General features: G+C 40.7%; 2 protein-coding genes across 5 annotated transcripts in view; both read right to left on the reverse strand.

Annotated features, from left to right (window-relative positions):
• Nucleotides 1-260: 260 nt before the first annotated feature.
• LOC139750237 (galactosylgalactosylxylosylprotein 3-beta-glucuronosyltransferase S-like) lies at nucleotides 261-13,505 on the reverse strand. The gene is made up of 7 exons (XM_071664735.1): nucleotides 13,228-13,505; nucleotides 5,788-6,176; nucleotides 3,773-3,960; nucleotides 2,882-3,036; nucleotides 2,475-2,651; nucleotides 1,812-1,922; nucleotides 261-890 (listed from the first exon to the last, which is right to left on the reverse strand). The coding sequence occupies exons 2-7, from the start codon at nucleotides 5,928-5,930 to the stop codon at nucleotides 675-677; spliced, it is 990 nt and encodes a 329-aa protein (XP_071520836.1). The 5' UTR covers nucleotides 5,931-6,176; nucleotides 13,228-13,505; the 3' UTR covers nucleotides 261-674.
• A 3,849-nt stretch (nucleotides 13,506-17,354) lies between these two features.
• LOC139750238 (uncharacterized) overlaps nucleotides 17,355-26,201 on the reverse strand; it is a 568,158-nt gene continuing 559,311 nt past the window's right edge. For all 4 annotated transcript variants that reach the window (XM_071664740.1, XM_071664738.1, XM_071664736.1 and 1 more), the window contains one exon: nucleotides 17,355-26,064. In XM_071664740.1, coding sequence (XP_071520841.1) covers nucleotides 23,864-26,064 — 2,201 coding nt within the window. In that variant the 3' untranslated portion in view covers nucleotides 17,355-23,863. The remainder of the gene's footprint in view (nucleotides 26,065-26,201) is intronic.

Raw genomic sequence — 26,201 nt, forward strand, 5'->3', positions numbered from 1 at the left:
ATGTATGTTATCGTATGCAGCTTTTCTTTGCCTTTTACTGGCGCTACCTCGCTCAAGCAGAACAGACTATCAATAATAATGAATTATGATACAACTGATTTTTCGATTATTTTACTATGTAAATTAATGTACTTATAGTATCAGATTGCAAGGTTGACTAGGGAATCAGATCTGTAATAAATTCACTTAAAGTTAAGGATGTCAATTCAAACACCTTTATAAGAATAGATACTATTATTCTAAAAGTAGTTTTCAGTTTGCAGTAATACTACAAAAATCCCAAGATATTTACTACATTATATATCAAAAACTAAACTCATTTTGGTATGAAGCGATACATGACAAGAAATAAACATCAACCCGAGCCCACAACACCGTATTTACACATTGGTCGCTGTGCCAATAATAGCACCTCAAAGCAGTCAACTAACCTGTGCCAGTAATGGAACTCCTGAGCACAGACAACCGGTTCATGCCAGTAATGACACACCAGAGAACTCGCTGTCATCGTCAAGAACCCGTCCCAGGATTTGTCATTGCAAATCTTTACACACACACACTTTCAGACGAACAAACGAACAGTAAAGAAAATGTTTTTATAATTCATATTACCTTCTTGTTGCCAATCGATGCAGTGAATATCCTAATACTCGTGAATATCCTAATACTTGAAATCAGAAATTCAATCCATATTCGTTATCATCCGGGATGGCGTTAACCAGAGGGTCGGGTGTTTCGACAGGAGACCCTGGGACTTTGGCTGTGTGGGGTGGTGGTGGCTTGAACAGATACCGCTGCAGGAGCCTTAGGTTAGTGTTGTCGTACTGCTCCAGTAGGAGGTCTCCATCAGCCAAGGGCAGCTGCCTTGACTCCGTGTGCCATACCCAGATCTGACGACAGATGGTGGTGTACTTTAGATTAAACACGCTGTCCAGGATGCATGTTCCGCGAGACAAAAATTATCTTTAAACAAGAGGTACCATAGATGCTGGACAGGGGAGTCGTGTGTGTGACTAGGGGATATGATACATATCCTGGTTTTAATGACCTTAAGTTGCTGTTAGTCATCTAGATCCAATATATTATATACGAACTTCGCAATATTTCATTTGATTCCATGTCAGTGACGGCAATGTAATAAGAAGTCAGACTGTGATAAGAGTAATTCCGATAAGCACTGTGTAAAACTGAGAAGACAGTAGATATTTGTATTGGATGTAGCTATAGGTCTAGTGTTTGCCATACCAACCTACAAGTCATTCTTTGTGTCATTAAACCGCGCACTTTGCCTAAAGGCTTTTACAAACAACTCGCCCAAGGCATTCTGTACTATCCCTCCTCTCATAAAACAAGACCTTCCTCATGCCGCTCCACACAATTCTTAACTATGAGCAAAGGGAATATAGATGGCTATAAAACTCCCGAGAACAAATTTCGTCACCAGACGAGTAACAGCGAATACCAGAAATGTTGTCGAGCGATGGTTATGCGGAAACAATATCGAGCCATCGTTCAAATATAAAAAGTTTCGAACCTCCGTTCCGAGATAAAGACTTCCTTATCATCTCGAACCTCTGTTCCGAAATAAACACATTCTATCTTAGAACGAACACGAAAAAACAGTTTTAAGCAAAATCATCTCCATCTGGGATACCTGTAGATCAGCAGCTCTACCCTGATCCATAAAAATACTATACCATCGTAGTCATCAGACGAGAGAAAACGTCGTTTGAGATAAAAGGGTGCGAGCTAGACCACTAGTACCACGAGCAGTACCAAGCTTACCCTAACGTACACAAGGATCGTCGTACCTTGGTGCAGCCGTCAGCTCGAAACTCTATGTCTTGTGGGTTAACGTCGAGGCTGGCGAGGATACTCTCAGTCTGGAAGGCTTGCGTCCACGCCACGTTGGCCAGTGGCTTCTGATGGGCAGGAGACATTACGAGTTAACCGATACGTAAAGTGCCTTTCCTATATTACTTCCTACCGATTAAAAAGGGCTCCAAGGTTATCAAAAACTTGCTATCTATAAATTTTCATAAAGAAAAAATGTTTTGTGTCTTAGAGAATGTGTTATTGAGATCTCAATCCAAAGTTTTATGTTCTATGAACTAAATGAGTAAACCATATGTACGTGTATTATCTACCGATGGGACAAATGTACTACAGTGCAAATCAAGTTTCATAGATCCTCCAGTGCTAGAGTCAATGATATTTAGCGAAGCATGTGATTGTACAAGATCTTCCTATTCTGATATCTACCAGTAGAGTTCAACAAAGACGTTCCTCCTCACTTACGACCTTCATAGTTATCTTTAAGTTCCTTTGTCCTAACACACACACAATCTAAGTGAATGTTGACACAGAAGTTAAAGAAGTCCTATGACTATATATAAAGTTCAAGGGATGAGGCCCTGTGTGTAGAACTCCCTTCCCGTTCAGTCTAATTATGTAATTACAACCACGGTGCTGACTTTGTGGAGGAGCTCGACGGAGATGGCGAAGGCAGCCATGTTGATGGGGAACCTTCGGTCGCCGATGAGTTCATCGTACCAGCCATGAAAACTTCCCTCACGTAACACTGGAGTCAACACTTGCGACCGCGTTGTCAACCCCACCGGGAACATCGAGACTCCCCGCGTCCAGCGGATCTGTGTGGAGTGGAGGCTTGTAACCTCTGCAGAAAAATCCATCCTTAAACTCTTCAGTACCACACAAAACTTCGAAAATCTACATCACAAGACCGACTCTCAAGCAGCTTATGGTTTGGTTCATTCAATCTGAATCTAAGCTTTGTATTTTGTTACCTACTTTTTACGTCCCTAAAAACCATACAAAAGCTTGAATCTGGTGTGTGCTTTAGTTACGCCTTGCATCTCACCTCCTCGAAGATTCTTTTATCGTAGGTGTTGTCCACGTCAGCGAAGTACACGACGCCGTCCCTAGCGTTCTTGCGAATCCAGGCGAGGGCTGCGCGTCTGCCGGGGACGCCCTTCGGCTGCACCTTCCACTCACGAATGGCCAAGGGCATGGGTGCTGCCATACATAATGCTACTTACATTTAATACTAAATTCATTAACTGCCGCCAGCAATAGATTCAGAGACCCTGGTAACTAAATTCAAGATGGAATTTATAGAAAAAGTTGAGTTGCGAACGACTGCTTCAGTCCTTATGATTATATAAAGAGTTCAGCACATGACAGCTATGAATGATATGGTCATCCATTATAATGAGGACAACTACATGATTAAATATGGAATTCCTCAAATTTCATGGGCATAACGGTAATAATTTCTATGCAGATTAATGTTAGCAGTTGTCTGGTATTAATTAAAATTCCAGGAACTGCAGGAATTTTTTTCCGTCAGCAGCAAGTGTGTGTGACCCTAACACAGTTTCTGCGTTGTTTTCCCACTAGCTGATAAACCAAAAATAGATACAAAAGTAGACAAACATTTTCCGTTATGCACAACAGTTCACTGTTGCACACCAAGTTCATAACCGTATCAACCTGCATTACCTAGATAATTCCTCCCATCATTCATTATTTAGTACCCATTACCCTGGCTTATCAGCCTCGAGCATGCAAGGATGAGGACCACATCACTGAGTGCGGTCTCATGAAAATATAAAAGTCTATGATCAAATCTCAACCCCTGAAGAAAATGGAAACTACGTACAATGAAAAAAGAAAATCAGCATTAGACTGGTCAACTACGCTGTTGGACTAGTTTGAGATAGTTTCTTTAACCCATATCCTAACCACTAACTCTTTAGGTAGGTGAAGGTGAGGTCCGTGGACAGTAGATAGTGAAGCAGTATGGCGTTGTCTTGATCGGTGTCCTCAGCGACCAGCCAGTGAACATCTTCCACCAACATGAGCGTCTGTGCCAACCGGGTTATCTCAGGCAACTGGAGAGGTCCAGGAGAAGTCGTGGTCACTATGTAGATGATTCGTCTGTAGACAGAAGTGAGCATGGTGAGTCATGGGTCGATTGTGAGTCTAACTAAAGATACCACAGGATATGATACGTAAGTGGTGGTAACTGGGTCATAGGTTACTATATATGTATACCGTCCGACTGTACAGCGGACTTGGCCAGCGAAAGTGTTGGTAGGTCATGGAAAGGCCATGATGGGTTATGTTGGGGTCATGGCGAAGTTGCGCGACTCTAGCTACTGTGGTGCTCAGAGATGCTCCGCTTGCAAGGATGATCAAATTATTGTATTTGGGGGTAACAGATCGTTAAAAAGTATTGGTAGTTCGCGGCAGATCATGATGGAAGCTTAACAGATCAATCGGAGATTCATTCTATAAAGTCTTTCATGAAGGCCGTCAGTAAGGTCAGTAATTCGCATATTAAGTCACGAGGAAATCAAAATGGATAGCGAGGAGGTGCCCTAAGTTTTTTTTTTTTTCGGATATAGAAAAGTTACCTCACACGACCTCCATTTAGAGTCCAAGAAGAATATAAAAAGTGACGTTCTTGTGTTAGTGAATAAGAGATTACCTGACTATGTTGTCACAGTGGCGTAGAAAAATGTTCAAAGGAAAAAAAACGGTCTGAAAATATCAGCCACACCGAATAAAAATGTTATCTTGAAAGAAAAATAAAAGTGATAAAGTCAATTAACGTGATAAACATCAATGGGTTGCTTAGTAGTAATAAGTTATACAGACTGCCTTCAACAATATCGAACACTGGGTGATGCTAATCCTGTTCCAGGGTTATACAAGTTCCCTGAACTTCAATGGACGCAAAGTTCTTTGGTGACGCAATCACTTCTTGGGTCACCCTGGAGAGTTCATGTTAACACCATCAGTCTCTGGTGGCCGAGGTATATTTTCTGATGACTATCCCTCCATCACAATAGTTTGATCCGGCCGTTACTTATGGAATTCTTGTATTCGTACTTCGTCCACTACTCTATATCTATTTCCTGGCAGAATCATAGCTTCTCAGAGGACGTTCACATGCTCATCACATATTGAGGTAGCGTGTAGTGGCATCATAACTTATAGGGAAGGATACATCATGTCAAACTGGAATATTGTCGAAGAGCCACAAGACGCCCTTCCAGGGTATCAGTTGAAGTTTATTTGGCTTTACATTATGGAAATTACCCTCGGGTGTGTGAAGGAGCTTCCGCCTCCTCCTAAACAGAGGGGCGTTTAGGGGTAGAGTGACGGCTTCAGCCGATTTATTGCAGTAGAAGTTTAGTCTGTTTTCAACACAGGATCCCATAAATCCGGGATAGTTTTCTTTCCGTAATCCTCCATCCTCGTTTTCCAACATCTTATACGCTCATTGGCTATTCAAATATTCTGCATCAAGCTAGAGAAAAACAGTGAATCCCTTCAGCTATAAAACGATTTTAAGTTGTTGCATTATACTTTTTTCCTCGTTTTTTCACAAGCAATAAGATGATTTTGGAGTTTCATAACCTTCTGATACAATAGCGCAGACCTGCTTACACCGTGAAAAAATACTAGATGATCTCGACCTATGGTGATATTACGTACTCTACTACAAATAACTACAAAGATTATCTCCGAGGAAATATATGTACTGATTTACGTGAAGAGTATTGACCGAACGAATGTGTGAGCGAACAAATGATATTGGCCAATTTGGTTTATATGACAAAATATATATACAATGCACAACAGCTACCTCTACGAGGGCGTTAAATGAAAGCACTGACCTCTAAATTTCACACGAGAAGTGCTGGGTTGTACCACTGTATTAAGTAAAAACAACAGCGCCGAGGGTACATTACTCACCCCGTAGATATCTGTGGCCGACGGAAGAATGGGGCGGGTTCGAGTCTGGTGGGGCGGGGATGAGGAAGATGCACGATGGTGAAAGTGGCTAAACTGATGAAGCTGACGGCTAGGAACCTCGCGTGAAGACTCGGCCAAGCCATCGCTGCTGCTGCTGGTGGTGGTAATGGTTTCAGCTGTTTACTCTGCTGACTCACACATCAGGGGTTGGCTCACATTTCTGGGGTCTCATTCCGTAGGGTCACAACGCTTACTTAGGTCACAGCTATGTCACTGTGCTGGCAACACGTTGCGAGGGTTACTTTCGTGAGGTTAACGTTGTCTCAAATACTGGGTCACTGGTGAAGGCACTCTGTTACTCTCTCTCTCGTTATGTCACACTGACGTACCTGCCGGAAGTAAATATGTAATTAAGGTCCACTAAGAGTGATTAAGTTTTTCTCATTCCACTAAATTTCTAGATATCCTCATAGACCTTCAGTCATCAGTGAATTATCAGTATCAGATTGGAATGTATTATAAAATTTAGGCTCACAAGCCAAGCACTGGAGCTTCTAAGGCTAGTAAGCGTTCTTAATACAGATTGAAATATTTTTTTGAAATTCAAGAAAATATAAAAAATATATATATAATACAAACACATCTATGCATATATACACATACGTGTATAAAATATAAATTAACAAAATAGTTAAAATCTAAAATTTGCTTTAAAAATTCCATTTACCTGTTAATATGACAGTCGTCACCGAGCAATTTACTCATGGACCTGCCATGTAATTAATTTGTTCTCTGCTCTCGATCAAAAAGAACACATTCCATTTAAATGTGTTTATTGTCAAACTAGATTGATAGGTGTGACAATAGGGACTTGTCTTCACCACTTGACTTCACAGTCGCTATGGGTGAGATACGTCCAATTCGGAGCCTAGTTATGGTGATGACACGACCTTCAATTTTTGGTTATCTAAGGAGACCCACTTTTTGATCACTGGTCTTACCATACCTTTAAGCAGTACATACACTAAAACTGGAATCGACAATATTGCTAATTACTCATTCATCAAAAACCACTAATAGGCAAATCTGATCCTGTTACTCATCTCAGCATCTCAGTCGGAAATTAGCCTGGGAAATGAACACATGCATAGATTCAAACACACATACGCATCCAAGGGTGGTGCATATACACACATCAAAGTTAACACACACAAAGGCACCCAAGGACGCATGGGCGTGCACAAGATTCCCCCAATTAAACAGGTTTAAAGAATAACACAAGACTTTATCGTTAGCTCAAGCGTTTAATCCCCAAAACAAGACGCCTGGCCGACATTTGGGAAGAGGATGGGGAGGAATTCGCAGTGTTTACCAATATAGTGAGGTTAACACTAACAATAGAAATTCGCACAGTGTTTCCACCAATATAGTGAGGTTAACACTAACAATAGAAATTCGCACAGTGTTTCCACCAACATAGTGAGGTTAACACTAACAGAATAGATATTCCTGGCTACAGAGAGGATGTATGGGAAGATGTACATTAACAGTAGATAAAAGTTAAGTGCAAAGGAAACGAATGGCGCAGATGAGTTCTGTAGTATATGGATTTAGCATGACAGAACTGTTGAACTTGGTTAGCGAGCCTTCAGCGTTATCTGGGTTGATGAAGTATTCACAGATACTTGCCCCACACTACGCTCTGCACAATCCCCCGAGAAAGACGCTGTGGCTATAAATTATCTTTAAAAGTAGGAGTTGGATGTTGAATGTAGATTGAGTACCGCTTCCAGCTATTACGAGATTCAATAACATTTCAAAAGTGTACAAATTTTGACTACTACACAGCGCCGCAGCATAACAGTACTGTATCTAATTTCATTCGTTTTTATTACGGCATAGATCTGTAGTGATAGTTTATAAACATAACATATAGATGTTCTTTTACATACAAAACAACTCATCTCACTCGTTTTACTCGTTAAGAATCCGCAAATGTTATTCGAAACCCAGTGTTATCACGGAGGAACACGAGTAGACAATGACGTTTTTTTTTTCTTTGACATTCTTTGTTCAGATTGATCAAAAAACGGGAAGTTCACGGCTGACACAATTAGAGAGGATTCTAAACGCGTCTGAGAATATAAATGAAGGTCAGTAGGTTGGGGTATAACCATTTCCTGAGCTCCTGTTGTCTGCGCCTATGATACTTAAAACAAACTATATACTGCATCAGTCTACTGTAGACATTGTCAGCATGAATGAGATTACGTTAATACTTAAAAAAAGAAGTTATAAATATTGAATGGTCATGCAGATCTACTTACATACGAACATATATTGGCGTTTTTCGAAGTAGCACAGGAGTGTGGAGTAAAGTAAGTCTACACACACACACGATTAGCTCTCCACTGCTGGATCGAACTTAATTAAGCATTCTTCATCAGTTTGCTAATTTGCCACAGCTGGGGTAGAAGGTAGATTAATGAGGTACGCCACGATGAATTTATAAACTTATCCTCTCCTGAGTTATATTCCTTTCTTTTTCATTTCAGTTTTCATATACATTTTTTTTTTTAGCTTTATCTGGTCCTAGTAAATATTTATTCGATAATACATCTTTATTTGACAATTAACAGAGGACTGTCGAATTGATAATTATTCATGTATTCACTGTGGCGAATTACCAAAGGTTTCGTTACTTTTTTTATTAGTTTATGAAGAATTTCGTAATGCTTCGTACACTTTCATTAATCAGTACAGGTAACTCAAAAATTAGTTTCAAATGTTAGTACAAATCCATATATTACCTACCGTTCAGAGACTTTAAACGTATTTCATTCGACATGAAAGTGGGGTATGAACTACGAACATCGCTGCTAAAATAACTTTACTGATCACACTTTCTATTCTAGGATATCAATTAAACTGATGCGATTTGTCATTACTTTAAAATGACGTGTATAGTTTTCCTCATCTTGGGTAAAAATAATCAAGAACGCCGCGCCCTCTCATTCTTATACAGTTTAAGTGATCACTTTTAAAACAGAACGAGGGTGTCAATATTTAAAGCAACAAGACAAAGCTTTGGATCAAACAGTTTAACGATCAAAGGAGGGAGTAAATTACAAGCAACTAATGTCTAGTGTTAAATGGCAAGTGATCATCGGGTATTAAATGGCAAGTGATCATCGGGTATTGCCTATCAATATTTTCTGAAAAAAAAAGGACAAGGCACAATGCATGGTGAAGGTAAGGAAGGAAAGGAGGAGGAAAAGGTTTACGGACAGCAGGAAGAGGAAGATAAATTGTGGGAGGAGGACCGAGTTGTGTGGTAGGTGGAACTTGTCCGGCGACTGCCCTGTACAGGTGCGTCCAACTACAGTGATGTCAGGATAGTTCCTTATCACATGTGGCTTTCGCTAGCACGGTCCCTCACACCACTGCTGTGTGCCAAACCACCGGCGCGTCGTCCCTCACCACCACCCAACCCCTCCTTCCAAAACCAGCACCACGTCCCACAGCAGAGTTTCTCTGCTGTACACTTCCGCTCACCTTCAGCCTGATCATTCCTGTCACTCACTACCATTACGTCCACATCATTTGCCCTCACATTCACTTCTTTACAATTTTTCATAGATTCGTCTCGCACCATCCTTGTCCCTCAATACAACTCACTCATCAGATACCCACGGTCACTATCTTTTACGTCACTAACTTACAATATCACTTCACAACCACCAATATCCCTCACCGTGTCTGTCTCGCTCTATAACATTTCTTAACCTTGACTAACTCATTTTCATTGTTCCTTATCACATACTTCCCCGTTACTGCTGGCCCGTAGACAAATATTATTCGTAGTTATGAGACTTGATACCAAACTATTTTGTTCCTCTACCGATATTAATGACTTTGAAAAGAAAGGAATTAAGGTACGAAATGATCTGCGTACGAAACAACCATTAATATTTTGGGTATGAAATACATTTGGTAGGAAGTGACTTCAGGTACAAAAGGACGCCGGGTGTATGACTGGCATGAACAGTCAAGGAGCGAAAGGCTTGGGGCACGCGAGGACTTGCAACACCATAGACCTTTCGGTGACAAATTACGATAATCATAGAATTCAAGGATGCAATGAATGAGACGACCGCAATATCCAATCTTCTGTAAATTCTTTTACTGTATTTCGTGCAAAGTAAGATGAGCTGGTGCTAACTTTTACTTTGTTTTTCTTTATCCTACGATGCGAACAGTAGGGAGGGCTATGAAGATCTGGGAAAATGTGGAGTTTAGCAGACGAAACATTTCGAGAAAGTAAAAGAACCTTTTGAAAACTACATCTAATTCTGCCCATCTTCATCACAGTTAACGGCAAGCAGCAAGATATTGTTGGATACAACGAGTAATTTATGAATGACGTACTTCGTTACTTCGTTGTGGAAGTCATTTTAGCGATGAAAACAATAAAAAAAAGTCACTAAACAGATGTATTTACATTAACCACTTTAGTTTCATCAGATGAATTAGACGACTAAACATTGGTACAAAGGATAAACCACCATTAGATTGAGAAATTCAAATTCAAAGTTGAGAGTGCAAGAGCAAAGAAAACGGATGACTTAGAAATTAACGTTATATATAAGGAGGCGCAAATACAGGCAACTGGAGCTTTGGGAAATAGTCTTTCCTCAAGCTTCGCTCACGTACTTATTGGTAAATCATATTAATCCTATCGAGAAAAAGTGTCTTTCGTGGTATTCATTACCCAGACGACGGCGAGCCATTCTTGTCGATATAAATTATCACATACTGGGTGTAATCTAGGAATTGAACGATACTGAAATTTATGATTTTCTCAGAAGTAATGAACTTTAATCATAATATTCTTCAATTACAACCTACAAACATACGATGTACAATCAAATGATTGTATGAGAAGCAACTGTATAAAATGCACAACAAATGCATGGTCATAAATATTACTGCCTGGATCTACAGAGACTTTTGCAAGCCCAGAGGAGCTGCAAAGAACGTTTCCCCTCCCAGTAATGATCCAATGATCCCAGAGTATGTGGAGACGAGCTTACATAGCCAGCAAGTGTCACGATATAGAAAACAATCCACGTTCAGTATAACAAGATACCTACATGTCCTAGTCGTGTACACGCTTTCTAACACCGTAATTATGTCCTATCATACAAGACTGTGAAATTGTGAAATGAAACAAGCAACTAGCGTTTTCAATAAACATCACGAGTACGCGGTGTTCCCTAACGCTGCACCCTGAGCGAGCCGCCGTCGTTTGTAAGGGAGAGAGAACCAATGAGCGGAGAGTGTTACCCCCATTGAGCGCGCGCGAGAGAGGCTCGAGTAGTCGTGGTCCAGGGAGCGAGTCGTACAGTCGTTAAGCTACCGTCGTATGTCACTGTATTAACTATAGGGACAAGATCGGAGGAGCTTCTGGGAGAATCGAAGATCAAAACTATTGGGATCTCAGAGCCTTGGTTACAAGATACTGAAAATAAATTGCCTTACCGAGTATACTCGGTACATTGTCTACCAGTGACACAGGAAACCATGGTATTTGTTTTCTGCCGTATAAAATAATTAATCCCTACTTTTAAACACAGGACAACAGGAAGCTACCTAGATGATCCCTGAAGTGGGAAATAAGTACCATGCAATCTAAACTTATTCGACTAAAATGATTAAGATTAGGCTTCAGCTGTCTGCAGCTTAGCAACTGTTGAAGGCTTGAGTATTCAGTTTTCAATGTTAGTAAAGGATACGAACTCAAGGGTAAAAATCGTACTTCAAATGAAGCAAAGTACTTTTTCCTCAAGTCTGTTGTAACAATGCGTCATTTACCAGCAACAGTCGTTGAAAATAGTCAAACTATGAACATTTTACCTCAACTCGACTGAAAATTATTCCACTGCCGAGAACGCGAAAAATAATTAGAAAGACTAATTTGCTCTTTTACTTTCAACAGTTATGAAAGAACCTAATAGGCTCGCATTTTTTTGTGCGACTATCATAATCCTATTAATTTAGTAAATTAAATTTGTTACATGAAAATGCAATTTATATCCAAATCTTTTCATCTCGACTCATGACAATCGTAGTCCTCACATTCAAATAATTCACTCGATATAATCTCACTTTTTAGTAGATTTCACAAGCACAGTTTTTGCTATGTTAAATAAATCACACAGTCTCATCATCACAACACGATTATGGTATATGGCTGGCAAAGATCGTCAAGTCGATATCATTGCAGTTTTTCATTTTAAGTTTGCAGATTATTTCTAGCAAGTTTTCTCGTGTTGGGTATTTAATGAAGCTGAACAAATTACTAAAGCCAAGTCATGTTTTCATCACAACGATGATCGTAGTAATTAGTACAAGCGAGGGCGACGTTACCCTTTAGACAAAGGTCAAGTCTATGAAAACCTGCAATAATTTTCTAGCATCTGATTCTTGCCTTATTTTCTCTAAGTACCCAATTGTTACCTTATTTTCCATTTCGAAAAAAAAATATGACTTCAGGAGCAGATAACCAAATGCTCGTGTTCGATCTAATCTATTCAAGCAAATAAAGGTAAACAAATATAAGAACAGGAGAAAAAAAGCGGCTGTTAAGCGTAAAACTTGGCTAAAACTCCCGAGAAAATCAGGAAACGTCATCTAACTTCACCTAACAGACAAACGAAGTGTTTGTTCCAACACCGAAGCAAACAACGTGCAGCAACTACTTGGAAACCATAAATTTCATTTAAAAAAAAAAAAAATATGGAGACCGGCTGCAAGGGTATATTAGGTAAGGTGTTCACAAGTCGCGTACCTTCATAACCCTCACCACTACAGAAGTAAATGTACAATAGAAAAAAAAAAGAATGATCGCACTCACGTTTCCTTGTTCATCTATCCTCCATAAATCCTACTATTCCACTAGAATTTCTGTAAGACTGTAGTACAGAGTTAATAACATGGCCAGGTTAAACTTAAGAATTGTCGCAATGACTTGGGTATAACAACCAACGACCCTCATCAGCTGTACTTTCTCAACAGTCTCGCACCTTAATTGGTTTTCATCAACATCCTTCAACCTTGACCATCAGTGTTCCACCTCACCACTAGCGTTCCACACCAGCACTATCCATACCCAACAGAGTCACGTGGCACCACTCAACCTCCGTACTTCCCAGCATCTCCAGTTCTATGCTTTAGCACTTTTACTCCTAAAATGTCCAACACCACAACTATCACCTCGCACATCTCATTACAACTATCCTTTTAGATTACTATCCGTAAAGTAGCACTATCTATTGAATCCTGGTAACATAACCTATGTCCTCATACTCGCATATAATCACAGTGTTCATAGATGATGAATTTCGCTTCTTTTTCAGACATCAAATGTCAAATACTCACAAGGTAACTAGCGTGGAAGCATTCACCAAGCACCTCGTAAAGGCCCATGTCGAATGCAGAAATACACGCGAACTCGCCATTCGGACTGCCGGCGACGTCTCCCACGTCCAGCCTGTCGCGGAAATCCACACCCATACTGCTCCGATTGCCGGCAACTGTCTCCTGTGTAACTGTGTTTAACCTGCGCAGAAGTCCACTCCATACTCCTCAAACAGTCTGATTGTCGGTGAATGTCTCGTCACTCGTGTGTCCAGCAAGCACACAGCCTTCCTCCTCCTCCTTACGAATCGCCCGTCTGACTGACCGGTTCGCTCCCTGCCCTGTTGTCTCTAGCACCCGACATGCCAGCTGTATGGCTCACAAACTCCAGCAAATTATAGATGATTAATCAACCTCCTCAACTTGATAGATTTACATGAAACAATCAAGAAATTGGTTTAACACAAAATATACAAAACAACCTTAGAAATTTACCTTGTGGATAGTAATAGAGAATTTGTTTTCCGAAACAGCCTAACGATTACTGATACAGTACATACAGTACACCACGACGACACTGCCAGTCATATGATATACTTCTGAAACATTGTGCAAATACATGTCGAACATATACAAGAAAATATGATACATATACAAGAAAGTAAGATTAAAGAAATTGAATGTTGACACATCATAGGAAGCATGAACGTGGATAGATGTTTGTTTAAGGCTCGCTGCCATAGCAGGTCCCTCCCCACTGCTGTTCGTCGCCATCACCACCATCACCTCTGCTCCTCCCTACCACAGTACCACTGATGACTCTCGTCACCACTGCTCTTCACCATCATCCTTCACCAATTACTCTCGCCAACACTCTCTGCCCGTGTGCCTATCTCTAATCATCACTATATTGAGAAGACGAAATACACAGCAGAGCACATCATCCAACTTTTATCTTTATTTGACAATAAAAAGTCAATGCATTTAAGCTCTTAATTCTAGGGATCAGCCTAAAACAACAAATAGACACCATTAGCTGAAAATGATCTCCGATCAGACCATTCGGGATTAAACAGATCCTCGACACTCGAATCATCTAAAAGAAAAAAAAACAGGTTTATTTGTATCATTATGTTAATTTCATGCCTAATTTGCTTAACAGAAGTAAAATGTTTGTCTATGTTTTTACTTGATTTACTCATTTCTCTAGTTTTCCCTTATAGGGAAACAGTTGAATAACTCCTAGGCAATTATGGATATCTTTTATAATACCTTCACAATAAATAATTCATAAAAAAGGCAGAATATTAAGTAACTCTGATAAGTAATCAGATCACGCACAATTATACCATTTGGTTTATCGATATAATTCTAGTTTAGTAGTGAGTGAATTTGCCCTACAGAATCATGCCATGAAATCAACAGCTTGAGTGTGCACGCTTACGTCCGTAATCATGTGCTGTATGGGGAGGGAGTTTTACACTCGCGGATCCTCGTATGTATTATTATGTGAAATTCCTCATGTATGAACCTCAATATTTGGGAACTAGATGCATGAGGCCCTACCCACCTCTTGTCATTTGACTTTTACACTTTTGTCAGCATTAAGTGTCAGTATTCAACTTAATCCATTCACCCGTTACCATGATACTGAAGAAGCGCTTCGTGTTTAATGTCAGCATCATCAGACTAGTTTGTAAGCGTAAACGTTGTGTGTAGTAAGTACGGTGACCAAACTTTAGAAGTATTTTACTTTTGGCCTTAACACATGCTGTGAATAGTGTGCTGAATTCCTGGATCATGTAAATGCCAGCAGATTTGCGACAGGTTGAGTAAAATTTCGACTTCTCACACACAAATTCCTAAGTATTATCTCTTGTTAGATAATATTCGTATCGAGGTCTTCGGTGTTCCATACTCATTACCTTATATATATTCTGGTTGTATTTCATCAACCACGTTTCAGGTAAGATCTGAAGTCTGTTTCCGTCCCTCTATAAGCTGATATTATCCTCATTCTTATTTCCTTCATGAACTCTCTATCATCTAGAAAACATCCAGAAACATACGCACGCAGGAGTACAATCCTTCCGGCAAGGAGTTTACAAAGATCAAGAGAACATTGTTTCCAGACTTGACCCTGCGGCACGCCACTGGTATTCTCAACCCACTCCGGGAAGGCTTCCTTAACACTCGTCCGTCCTCTGATCTCTTTTTGACGAAAATAATTTTTTTTTATCCATTGAAGGAATCTTCTCTTTGTTTCTACTTGGAGATTCAGCTTTTTAGCAACCTCCTGGTACAATGTCAAGTGCTCTCTGGTAGTCGAAAGGAAAACACATAATCCACATATTCTTTATTGTACAAAACATATGAGATATGCTACGCATGAGCTGGAGAACCGGATTAGCAGTCGACCAGCTGGAAGTCTAAGAGTGAGATGAAATAACATCGAGAAGGAACGAACACCAATGGAACAGGTAGAGGGAGTGGATGAAGTCCGATTCGACTAACAAGCAAGTAGCGTAGGGCGAAATGGGCAGGAGGTGTTCAAACAGTTTGTCTCCTATACTCTTTCCTCCTCCTCAGATGGGAATCTGGCGATATGTTAATGTCGACTCAAAGTCTCTCTCTCACATGTACTTTGTCTGCAGCTTATTTCCTGCAACATGATATTCATATCGAAGCCTTCTTCCGCTGTGTCCCATTCTCAAGTTAAATTTCATGAACCACGCATCAGACCAACCCTGAAATTTGTCTAATAATATTCTCCTCTCATTCACTCGTGTGAGTTGCTAGTGAGGAGATGTTGGAAAAATGTATACAATCTTATTTTCAGGTGATGCGTTGATGTGTATGTCACGATTGTGTATACTCGCGTCACAGAAAATATGTGAAATATACATATGTGATGGTTTTTATCATTCATTTTGCATTTGGATATGTTACAGTGTTGAGGCTGTGTCACACGGCCAATTTTTCTCTAGAATCTTCTCAAGGGAACTCGATTCTGGCGAATCACAATCGACCTGCCACGCTAGCAGAACCAGTCAGCTGTCGCTTGGCCGCTTCAAAACAAAACAAACAGGTAACTTTACATTTGCTGCCCCGCGGAGATTGTATTGGTGAGCGATGTTTTGCGATGGTATCAGGTGTGATTCGGACGATTTCGACCCTCATTTCTCGCGCAAATCACTTATATCTGTGATATTTCCCCTCTCCTCCTCCCTCATAACAATCTTAGGAGAAACCGTAGGAATCCAGGGTTTTGCGGTCGGGAAGATAGTTAGACGCGAGTAGTTTTCGACAGAAACAACAGTCAAAATCGTCCAGTTCACATCAAGTGCCATCGGTAAAACATATCGCTTCGCCGCAGGTTCATAGTAAACGTCCAAATCTTACGAACCTTACCTTAGACGACGCGTGTTCCTAACCAGGGCCACGTGGGTCCGCGGAGGCATCCAATAGACTTCTGAGAACGTTGTCATCGTCTCGCTAGTAGGAACTGAAGGACGGGACAGAAGCGCCATCACCTTGATACCAGTATCAAAAAAATTCCTCCTCCCGCAGCATGATTTACAGGGACGGCCGGCGTGCCTACCACTCACTGCGCCTGTTGTCCACACAACGTGATCAATGATAGCGAAAGTTTCTGTAGATCTATTATCATTTTCATTATTTCTATAAACCAAATATTTCCCTTAGTTTCTCGAGATCTAATATTAGTTTCATTTTTTCTAAAACCAAATATTTCTCTTTGTATTCTAATATTCATTTGCAAGCTGAGTGATATGGAGCAGAGTAGTAAAGAAAAAAGATTGATCTATCGGTGGCACATAACAGAAATTTCATGCATTCAACGCAAAATGACCAAACAAACAACATGGTTCACAACTTAAGAGGTGGAAGAAGCAGTTACTAAGCATGGTATTACAACATCGATTATTGAAATGATTGAGTCTAACGTACCTTCTCTAGATTATTATTGCAGGACATATTGATCTGCCACTGCGGCAAATTTTTTTATAAGTTATAGGTATATATCTTTTCCTTTGCCAATACATAACGTTTGCCTTCATGTTTTATGTATCATAAACGACAGTATGTACCTCTCTTGATCACACGTTGTGGGAAATAATACAAAGATGTACACGGAATAAATAAATTCTTTATTAAGTACTCATACACAAGATATTTAGTATACAAGACTCTGTATCTCAACTTATACCTCTGTCTGGACATTAAAATGCTGGACTGACTTCTTTTCCTACTCTAGTATCTTAGTAAAAAATAAAAGGCTCTTGACACCATATGTTGTGCCTGGCTTATAGTCTTTGTATCCAGGGTTCTGGTCACACAGTCTTGCTCCAGTAATCACGCTCAACTGGGGGTGAAATGACCTAATTCTAAAATGCATTTTTATGGCAACAAAAAAACTAAGTTTACTCAGCTTAGGATTGACTCAGTATTTATATAATTTTCATTTCCCGTTTCTTGATGCGACTTGATGAACTTTGAACTATCATAGGTAAGGACTTTTTGTGCTATGTAGAATGTTTGTCACTGGGTTACATCTCGGAGCTTGATCAATTAATGAATTTCACCCACTGATCCCTTGGTTGTTCTAGGACTACAAAGCATTTCGTGTTGACTTCACAAATAACACATAATTTCCTAACAGTTTTCTTCACAATCTCCAGACGTACGGTGTTTCCTGCACAACAGCATAATAACCATACAATGTGAAGGTTTCCGGCACTTCAGTAAAACCTAGCCTATGTTGGCCACTCTCCTTCATACGGTGACGCATATGTGATGTAGCACGACCAGTACTACATTAGATGAATAGATTCCATTCTAGATATGATAATGAGCTGTAGCAAAACCAACTGTAACCTTATGATTACTGAAAGTTTATTAATAGCGAAATCCATAGTCGATGTACCTTTCCGTCTTGGCCGATTTATTGCGGGATCAGAGTATGCTGCAAATACCGATCATCCTAAGGCAGTGGAAGAATTAAATAATGACCTTATATTTCAATTGCTGTTAAAGTAACTTCTGAAAGCGCTTGGCGCTGCTTGTAGATCGCGTAACAACAGCAGCATTTGGCTCTGAGGTATTCCATCTATGAATATTTGTCATGTCTCGGTAAAGCCTGAAACTAGGTTTCTTCACACAAATTTGCTTAGGAATAATAATTTATCTTGACAGAGGTCATGAGGATAAAAACCTTTGTCTACGAAGTTTTATATAAATAGCCACGATGCTAACAAATATCTGGCAATATTCTTCTTTTCTAAAGAAGTATAACTATTTATTCCTTGTCGTTCGCCATCACAGGCTTTCGAACAACTCTACAGGTGCGTTGAATCACCCTTGAGTAGCAATATTGTTCGTTGTAACTGGCGATGCTGCCATCCCTTATAAAACGGTAGATTAATTCTTTTAACTGTCTCTTTCGGTGTCGTGTGGTTCAACAGAAGCCAAAAAGATACTACCTTCTGCAACAGCTATATATACTCATATTATTCCGCCATTTTCCTTTGGCAACAAGCGAACGACGTTTGGACGAACGCCTGCTATATAATATATATATATATATATATATATATATATATATATATATATATATATATATATATATATATATATATAAATTCTAATTTCAGTCCCTAAATTTTACCCAACAAACGTCGCAAGTAGCGTCTTATATTTGTTATAGAAAATGTTCCGTAGTTCCTAGTGTTTATTGTTTGAGTTCTCATTCTTCTATCCAAATATAGAATGTTCCCCAATTACCAGTTTTTATTCTACAATCATTTAATCAATTTCTGAACGATACTTTTGCAAATAAGTGACAACACCTCCCCTTTGCAGGGAAAGTGAAGAGGCTCTTCGAAATGGCGTTCAGGCGATAAGCGCCATTGTACTTTCCAATTTAGTGAGTTGTAGACTATAGGACGAGGCATTCTACTGGATTTTTTTAAGCTATCGTTTTGCTTTTGTCTTCACCGTTTGATTTCCTGACCCTGACGCGTGTATAAATAGTTACAACGTAACGGGAAAAAAACAAGGCTGTTCAATGTTTTGCATTGGATCTTTAAAAATGCAGTAGAGACGTACCGTTGCAGGATTTATGACTAGAATTTTACCGATACAAATGGGTGCCAGCCAATTATGAAAGAGAATGGCAATCGCTTTAGCATATTACCAACAGCTTCATCATTGGAATGGAAGGTTTTTAAGCACTTTTCATGTTTACCACTAGGAGAGTACAGCTCATAATTTCAAATGTGATGTTCTTTCTATTTCCTTTATATCAGACCTCCGAGACATATGGCCGAAAGAGAAATTTCCTTTACGCTGACTGTTAAAAACGGGATCAAGAGTGATTGGTTGGTTTTCAACCAAGAATGCACCGGTAACAGAGCTCGATTTCTTTGCTCCTTTTTATATCTTTTTTTTTAATGTATGGAAGTCAAATTCTTCATTGTACCTAATATTTACATGTGTAAATGCATATTTCAGGTCTTTACTGATGGCAAGGAAAAGGTTGGTATTATAAAAATTAAGTTTTTAAAAGAACAAACTGTTGGTTTAATGACCGACTCTTTTAAGTTTCAAACCCCAGTGTGGTCAACTCCCTTGGAATTACTCGATACTTTATGATGCTCATTTACAGCATGACTAATCATCCTGTGTTAGCACAATTTGGACAGTAAGTCAAGATATTAAAATGTTGCTGTTATGTAAGGATAAAATGAGTTGCAAAAATAATCTCTGTACGTAAAGAATCATACACAATTAGCTTAACTAAAGTTTTGCAGGATAAGAAATGAAAAACGCTGTGAAATATATTTTGCTTGTAAAAGGCAAATTTTCGTCTCCTACGTCAAACATGTAGGTATCCTTTTTTGAGGGCAGCGTGTTGAACACTTTACCTCAAGAATATGGAGATCCTTCATCCGTGCTGTTCGACAGGTTTGTTCAGTACATGTTCACCTGTGTTTAGATGGGTTCATTTTGTGCAACGTGTTAGTAGGAACAAGACTCGTGTGCCACAGCCTGGAAGCCATTGACAATACTCACATATACTGTATATACAGAATTACAAGAGTCTTGAGAGAATTTCACGTCGTCAATCGGGCTTACTGTTCCAGCTCTGAGGGTGGATTGAGCTGACAACACAGAATAGGGAATGGCGACAGCTCACGACAGTACAGGGAAGAGTGGCGTAAGCTATCGACACAGTAAGAGTTGTGGTGTTTTGTGGCGCAATAAGCCCTTTCGTAGTGTGATGTTGTAGCATGGTGGCCCCTCTCTTGTTGTGAGCACACGACGTCACAAACCTTACTGGTGTGAGCTCACACACAAATCAATAACTTTCTGGTGTTGTGAGCTCACATCAGAGCCCTGCACTAGTGTGAACTCACGACACAACCATCTACAAGTGAGAGTTCGCGTGACAACCATCCATTGGTACGTCCTTACAACACTAGTAGTGAGCTCACAACACAGCAAGCATACAATGGTATGAATTCACAACACAACCGTCACTCACTGGAGCTCACAACACAACCATCTATTGGTATGAGCTAACAACACAGCAACCATCCACTGATGTGAGCTCACAACACTACAATCCCCATTCACTGACGTGAGCTTGAAACACAATAACCTTATAGGTGGTTCAAACTGACAAGCGAGACAGCAGACACATAATAGTTTGTATTAACGACATAACCAACCATTGAAATGACAGAGGCTCTTTATAAACAAAAACAGAGTCCTTTCTAGACATTGTCTAAACCCTCAACAAATACAGTCCATTTCATCCTCTACAGCAATCAAATCTTCGACTTTTATCGACTTTTTTTTGACGAAATATTTTCTTAAACTGGTATGCCGGACTGCCATCACGAACTATTGGAAAAAAGAATAAATTCTTTTTATATAGCTTTATCCAACATACAGATGTTCATGGAAAGGAATGATGCTCACCAATGGAAGCGTGTTCTAATACCTTTGCTGTATCACATTACCAAGGGATTGTGCTACGTCATATCATCATAGGGTGTCAGGTTACAACACAAACACTAATGAGGTGTTCGCTGTGTCACGACTCCAAGCTGCTGAGCTTGCTGTGTTGTTAATTCAAAACACTAGAGAGGACTTTGCTCGGTCGTATATTCCCAATTCTGGAAAAGCTTAGTCATTACTAAGCTTAGAACAGTAAAGAAGTATGTTGGTCTTTGTGTTAGGAACCGGTACAAGTACACGGTTTCGCTGTCTCATCAGCCCACAACACTAAGAAAGTTTGTTTCTCTGAAAGCTAGCGACACTGGGAGGGTTTGCTCTGTCGTCAGCTCACAGCAGTGGAGGGGTTTGTGTGTCGCAGTGAATCGTCAATACTACAATAGTAAAAGTTAAGTCCAAATGAGAGGAGGAAAATGTACTCTTCATTCTGGAACATATTAGTAAACAAAAATTACCATAAAGTATATAAACATTCTATTCCTACTCACAGTAAGTCTGTAATACAAGGAATTTATACACAAATCAATACATTAATTGCTAAAATTGAAGGTCAAAATCTTTGGCTTGGAAGTTTTTTTTCTTTATCTACAGTGGGTTCTGTTCCATGCTAAAGACAGTATGATAAACCAGCACTTAACCCAGCAGCTGAATAGCACTTTAACCAGTTATTGGAATCACACTTAAATGGAACTTGCACTTAAGCCAACATGCTTTGTGTATCATCACTGTACGGATTATCAACACATCCTTCCAGTAACGAAAGTTGACAATTATGGAACAGAAGAGCCAGTTAGTTTTTCATCGCAAGTCCACATCACACTCATTATTACGCTGACTAAACACAAGTTTGTTTAGAGCAAGATCAGGTATTTTTTTTTTTTTTGTTGTCTCGGAAATGCCTGGACATGTTGCTCTTTTACATCATGACAATAAAAAGTGTCAAGGTAGATGGCTAACATATCTGTATATTCATTCATAGGAAATGAGTAATATATATATATATATATATATATATATATATATATATATATATATATGGGTGTTATATGGTGTTAATGTGAGTATATGTGTGCGTATATGTGGACAGGTGTAGCATAACAATCTGACATACAAAAAGTAGTAACAGAGGGAGATCATCAAATTGTACCAGGAGAAGACCTGGGCTGACCAAGGAAAAATCAGGGTTTGCTTACGAACTGTAATGGCACCTCTTACACATGGACACACCCCCCTCTGTGGTACTCCAGTGGGTGTGCGTGTGATCCAATTATGTACTGAACACTGCCACTGAGTCGTGTGAAACCCACTTTGATACAATAATAATAAAAAAATCATTTTGACACCTGACTTTTATAAATATGTATCCAATCTGTCTGACATAAATTTAGTTTTTCTTTAATTACCGTCATTTTAGGTCATGGACCCACATCACTAGAGGACACACGAAGAGCGCCCTACATTCACACAATACAGACAGTACAAGTTCATTTATGATCGACATTCACCAAAAGAAAAGTATAATTCAATTTACTGTTGTGCTGAAGAAAATAGGATCTCGAGGCACTCATGCACCATGGAAAAGATTACCAACCCTGGGCTTTGTCAGCTAAAATTATGCTGTTTACTCACTTTTAAAGACTGTGTCCATTGCATTACTCTGTAACACTAAGATTCATTTTCATACGGTTTAGGGCCCTCTGTTCGTGTCTGTTGTTATCCATATAAAAGCCTTGCTATTGAAGAAATAGTTTATAAGCATAATAAAACTGTCTGAATCTTTCCCATCTTTATTACAATAATGGATTTATTTATTCCTCTGAATCATTCCTTTTCTTCTTTTAGGTTTCTGAAAGGCTCATCAGTGGCTTGACGTTCCATTTCCGAGTATTCGTCAATAACTTTGCAATTTCAGTCAGTTGCTGTGTTGATGTTGCAACAGGTACTGCATGTAGGAGCAGCAAGCTGTGTGTGTCTTCAGTATTACCATTGATATAACTGCACGATTCGCACACACTCTTGGCATACACTTAACAGAATTATGATAATTCATTAAGAAATGTCTAAGGTAACATCACATGTCTATAATCATTATCAGAGAGCACAGTTGATGATTTTACGATTATCAAGAAATTAAAAGTCTGGTCCCCTGCCAACTCACAACTCGTGTTGCCCTCGCATCACCTCCAAACATCTCACTATGCCATGCCCAGGTTTCCATAGATCATGATGTTTTCCTTTTTGAGAATATTAAGAACAGGTACAGAGGCACGAATGCATTATTGGTAACTTCGTAATTGTAGGCGCAAAGACATGAAACTGTGAGCTAAGGGCGGAACCTGAGCATTCGGAAAAGAAAAAAAAAAAATGCAGTTATGAAGATGTTTGGTGTTGTACAACTAATACTTATAAAAAATGCATGTACTGTCCCTTCAGCATGCTGGTTGTAGCAATAAATATGAAGTAGATTCTAAGCTGGTGAATATCCGAGGCTTAAAATGTCCGTACATCTTTCACATAGGTTAAGAATATTCGCATTTATTCCTCGTTAAGAATATTCGCATTTATTCCTCGATCACAATCATTCCAAATACTTTTGTACAAGACTGGAAAGTTTACTTTATATAAGAGGTCGCGTCTCCCCAGGAGGATCATCGAGAGGGAAGTGTGTTTCTAAAGGTCTTTGAGGAGGACCACCCTCCTCCTCCGCCTCCTCCTCCTCAAACACTTCATCGTCTCCTCTATCACAAACGTCATCCATGAGCGCCGTAGACTCCAAGCACCCGTCTTGTTCGGGACTCTGAGAGGTGTCTGATCTTCGTGACTGGTTGTGGATGCTGATGACAGATGGTCCGTAACAATTTTCTGTCGCCGTATCGCACAGCTTCGAAGGACAATCCGATTTATTCTCGGAGTTCGGCACTATGAGCGCTGGAGCTGCTAGGTTCGTGATATAGAGGAGTTCTGCATGTTGAGTGGTGCGGGGAAGATGCCCATCGGAGGGAAAGCGGGAGGGGCTCGTTTGCGAAGACGATTGAGGGAGCAAAGTGAGACTGACGCATTTCCCTCCGATTGGGAAGTCACGACTGAACGTGGGTGACTGATCATTGGCGTTGTGCACGTCCACGCACGGGCCAACCACCGACTCTTCCCCATCTGCATCTTTGACAACGCTGACCGAGTGAGAGGAAATGGTGCTCAGCTTACGTGGGATGAACGCCACGGTCAGTCCTCCCATGGGATAGCGTGGGTTTAAATAGTCTCTGGAGATCTCGTGTTCGTCCTCCTCGTAGCTCTCTTGTTCGTACACACAGGAGAGGTTGTCAGGGCGTTGGTGTAATGGACATGGTACATCACACTTCCCGACTAATGCCTTGCTAGGTATATACGTTTCACGCTCAATGGCAGCCTGCCTCTGCAGACGAGGCTTGATGCGGACTGCCGAGGTGGTAGGCGCTGATCGTTGGCCGGATATGCCAGACTGCTGCCTCACCAGCAGCGCCTGGTGGTGAGTAATCTGCCGTGCTGGAATTTGGGTGTGGCTCTCTCCTCGACGGTCTCTGAGAGAACCTAACCGTAAAGTTGGAGTTGCGTCCGTTTTACCCACACCCCGTGACCCGCTGCTGGATATATCAGACGAGACAGAAGACCTTGAGATGCGCCACGTCGATGTTGAGGCCGTGGTGGCCGAGGAATCATTGCGAGAGGAGGAGAGGTTGCTCTCCTGCGAGGGCTTACGGGACAGGTACCAAGAGTTGTGGCGACGGCGGTCAAGTATCCGCAAGGACATGGCCGCCTGGCCTCGACGCCAGGTTTCTGACCAGGAAGAACTGTAGGTCTCGCTTGAAACAGAAGTCTGTCGTTTAGACTTCAGTGCACTTCTAGACGGCTGGTAGCTAAAGTCGCCGGCCGAGTTCATTTCCTCAGTCTCTCTGTGGCAGAAAAGGTACTTTAGTGCTGATATACGCAAACGGTGGTGGAGTTTCTGTGTCTCTTGCGCTTTGTTCAGACAGCGACAAGACTTGTTATCCGGACGCGAGGAGTTGTCCAGCGCACTGTTGGTGTTGGCCGGAGTCTGGCGGTTACTAAAATTTGACGAGTGTCGACAGCGTCCGATCCCTCTCGTTACCCGAGACTCTTCAATAGTCTTGCACAACATTACACAGTCTTTCTTAAACTGTTTGGTTAAGAGAGCGTATAGAAATGGATTACAACAGGAATTAAATGGAAGGATGAAAACAGTGAACACTTTGGCCTCCTTTAACGATATCAACTGTAACCCAAAGGCGGCAGTTAGAGAAAAAAATGCTATTGGAGCCCAGCAGATAAAGTCTGTAAACACTAGAAGGGCCATTCTCTTGGCGATCCGCGAGTCGTTGCTGTTCCAAGCTTGAGACCCACGGATGGCGCAGTAGATCTTGAGGTAACAACCCATCAGGATGAGGAAGGCGATACCATTGATGAACATGAGGAACACCACGTATCCCAGGCCAGCGCCTTTCGTCTCAATGGGTAGGCACACGGCGAACTTGCGATAGTCCGAGACCCCAATGAGAGGCAGAAGAGCCATGGTGCAAGCGAAGAGCCAACCCAACACCATAATGTAGGCTGCATGACGGAGGGACAGCCGCTTGTTCAGGTGCATGGCGTGGGTGATGGCATAGTTACGTTCCATGGTGATGACAGTCAGAGTATAAACGGAGAGCTCACAGCTGAGCACCCCTAGGAAGCCCGCTACCTGGCACCCAGACGAGGTCTGCCACGGGATGGCGTACATGCGGAACTCTCCCAGCGTCGAGGCATCGACCACCGCCAGGAAACCTGAGGACAGGTATAAGGGAAGGAAGTTCTGCAATGATACAACTAAATCTCTGTTTTCCAGTTTGTGGTTTTCTCAGACTATCCCTAAGATGACATGTCACCATTTGCACTGAAAGTACGGACAGTAGTTCAACTCC

Source organism: Panulirus ornatus, chromosome 9 (genome assembly GCF_036320965.1).
Source record: "Panulirus ornatus isolate Po-2019 chromosome 9, ASM3632096v1, whole genome shotgun sequence".
NCBI lineage: Eukaryota > Metazoa > Arthropoda > Malacostraca > Decapoda > Palinuridae > Panulirus > Panulirus ornatus.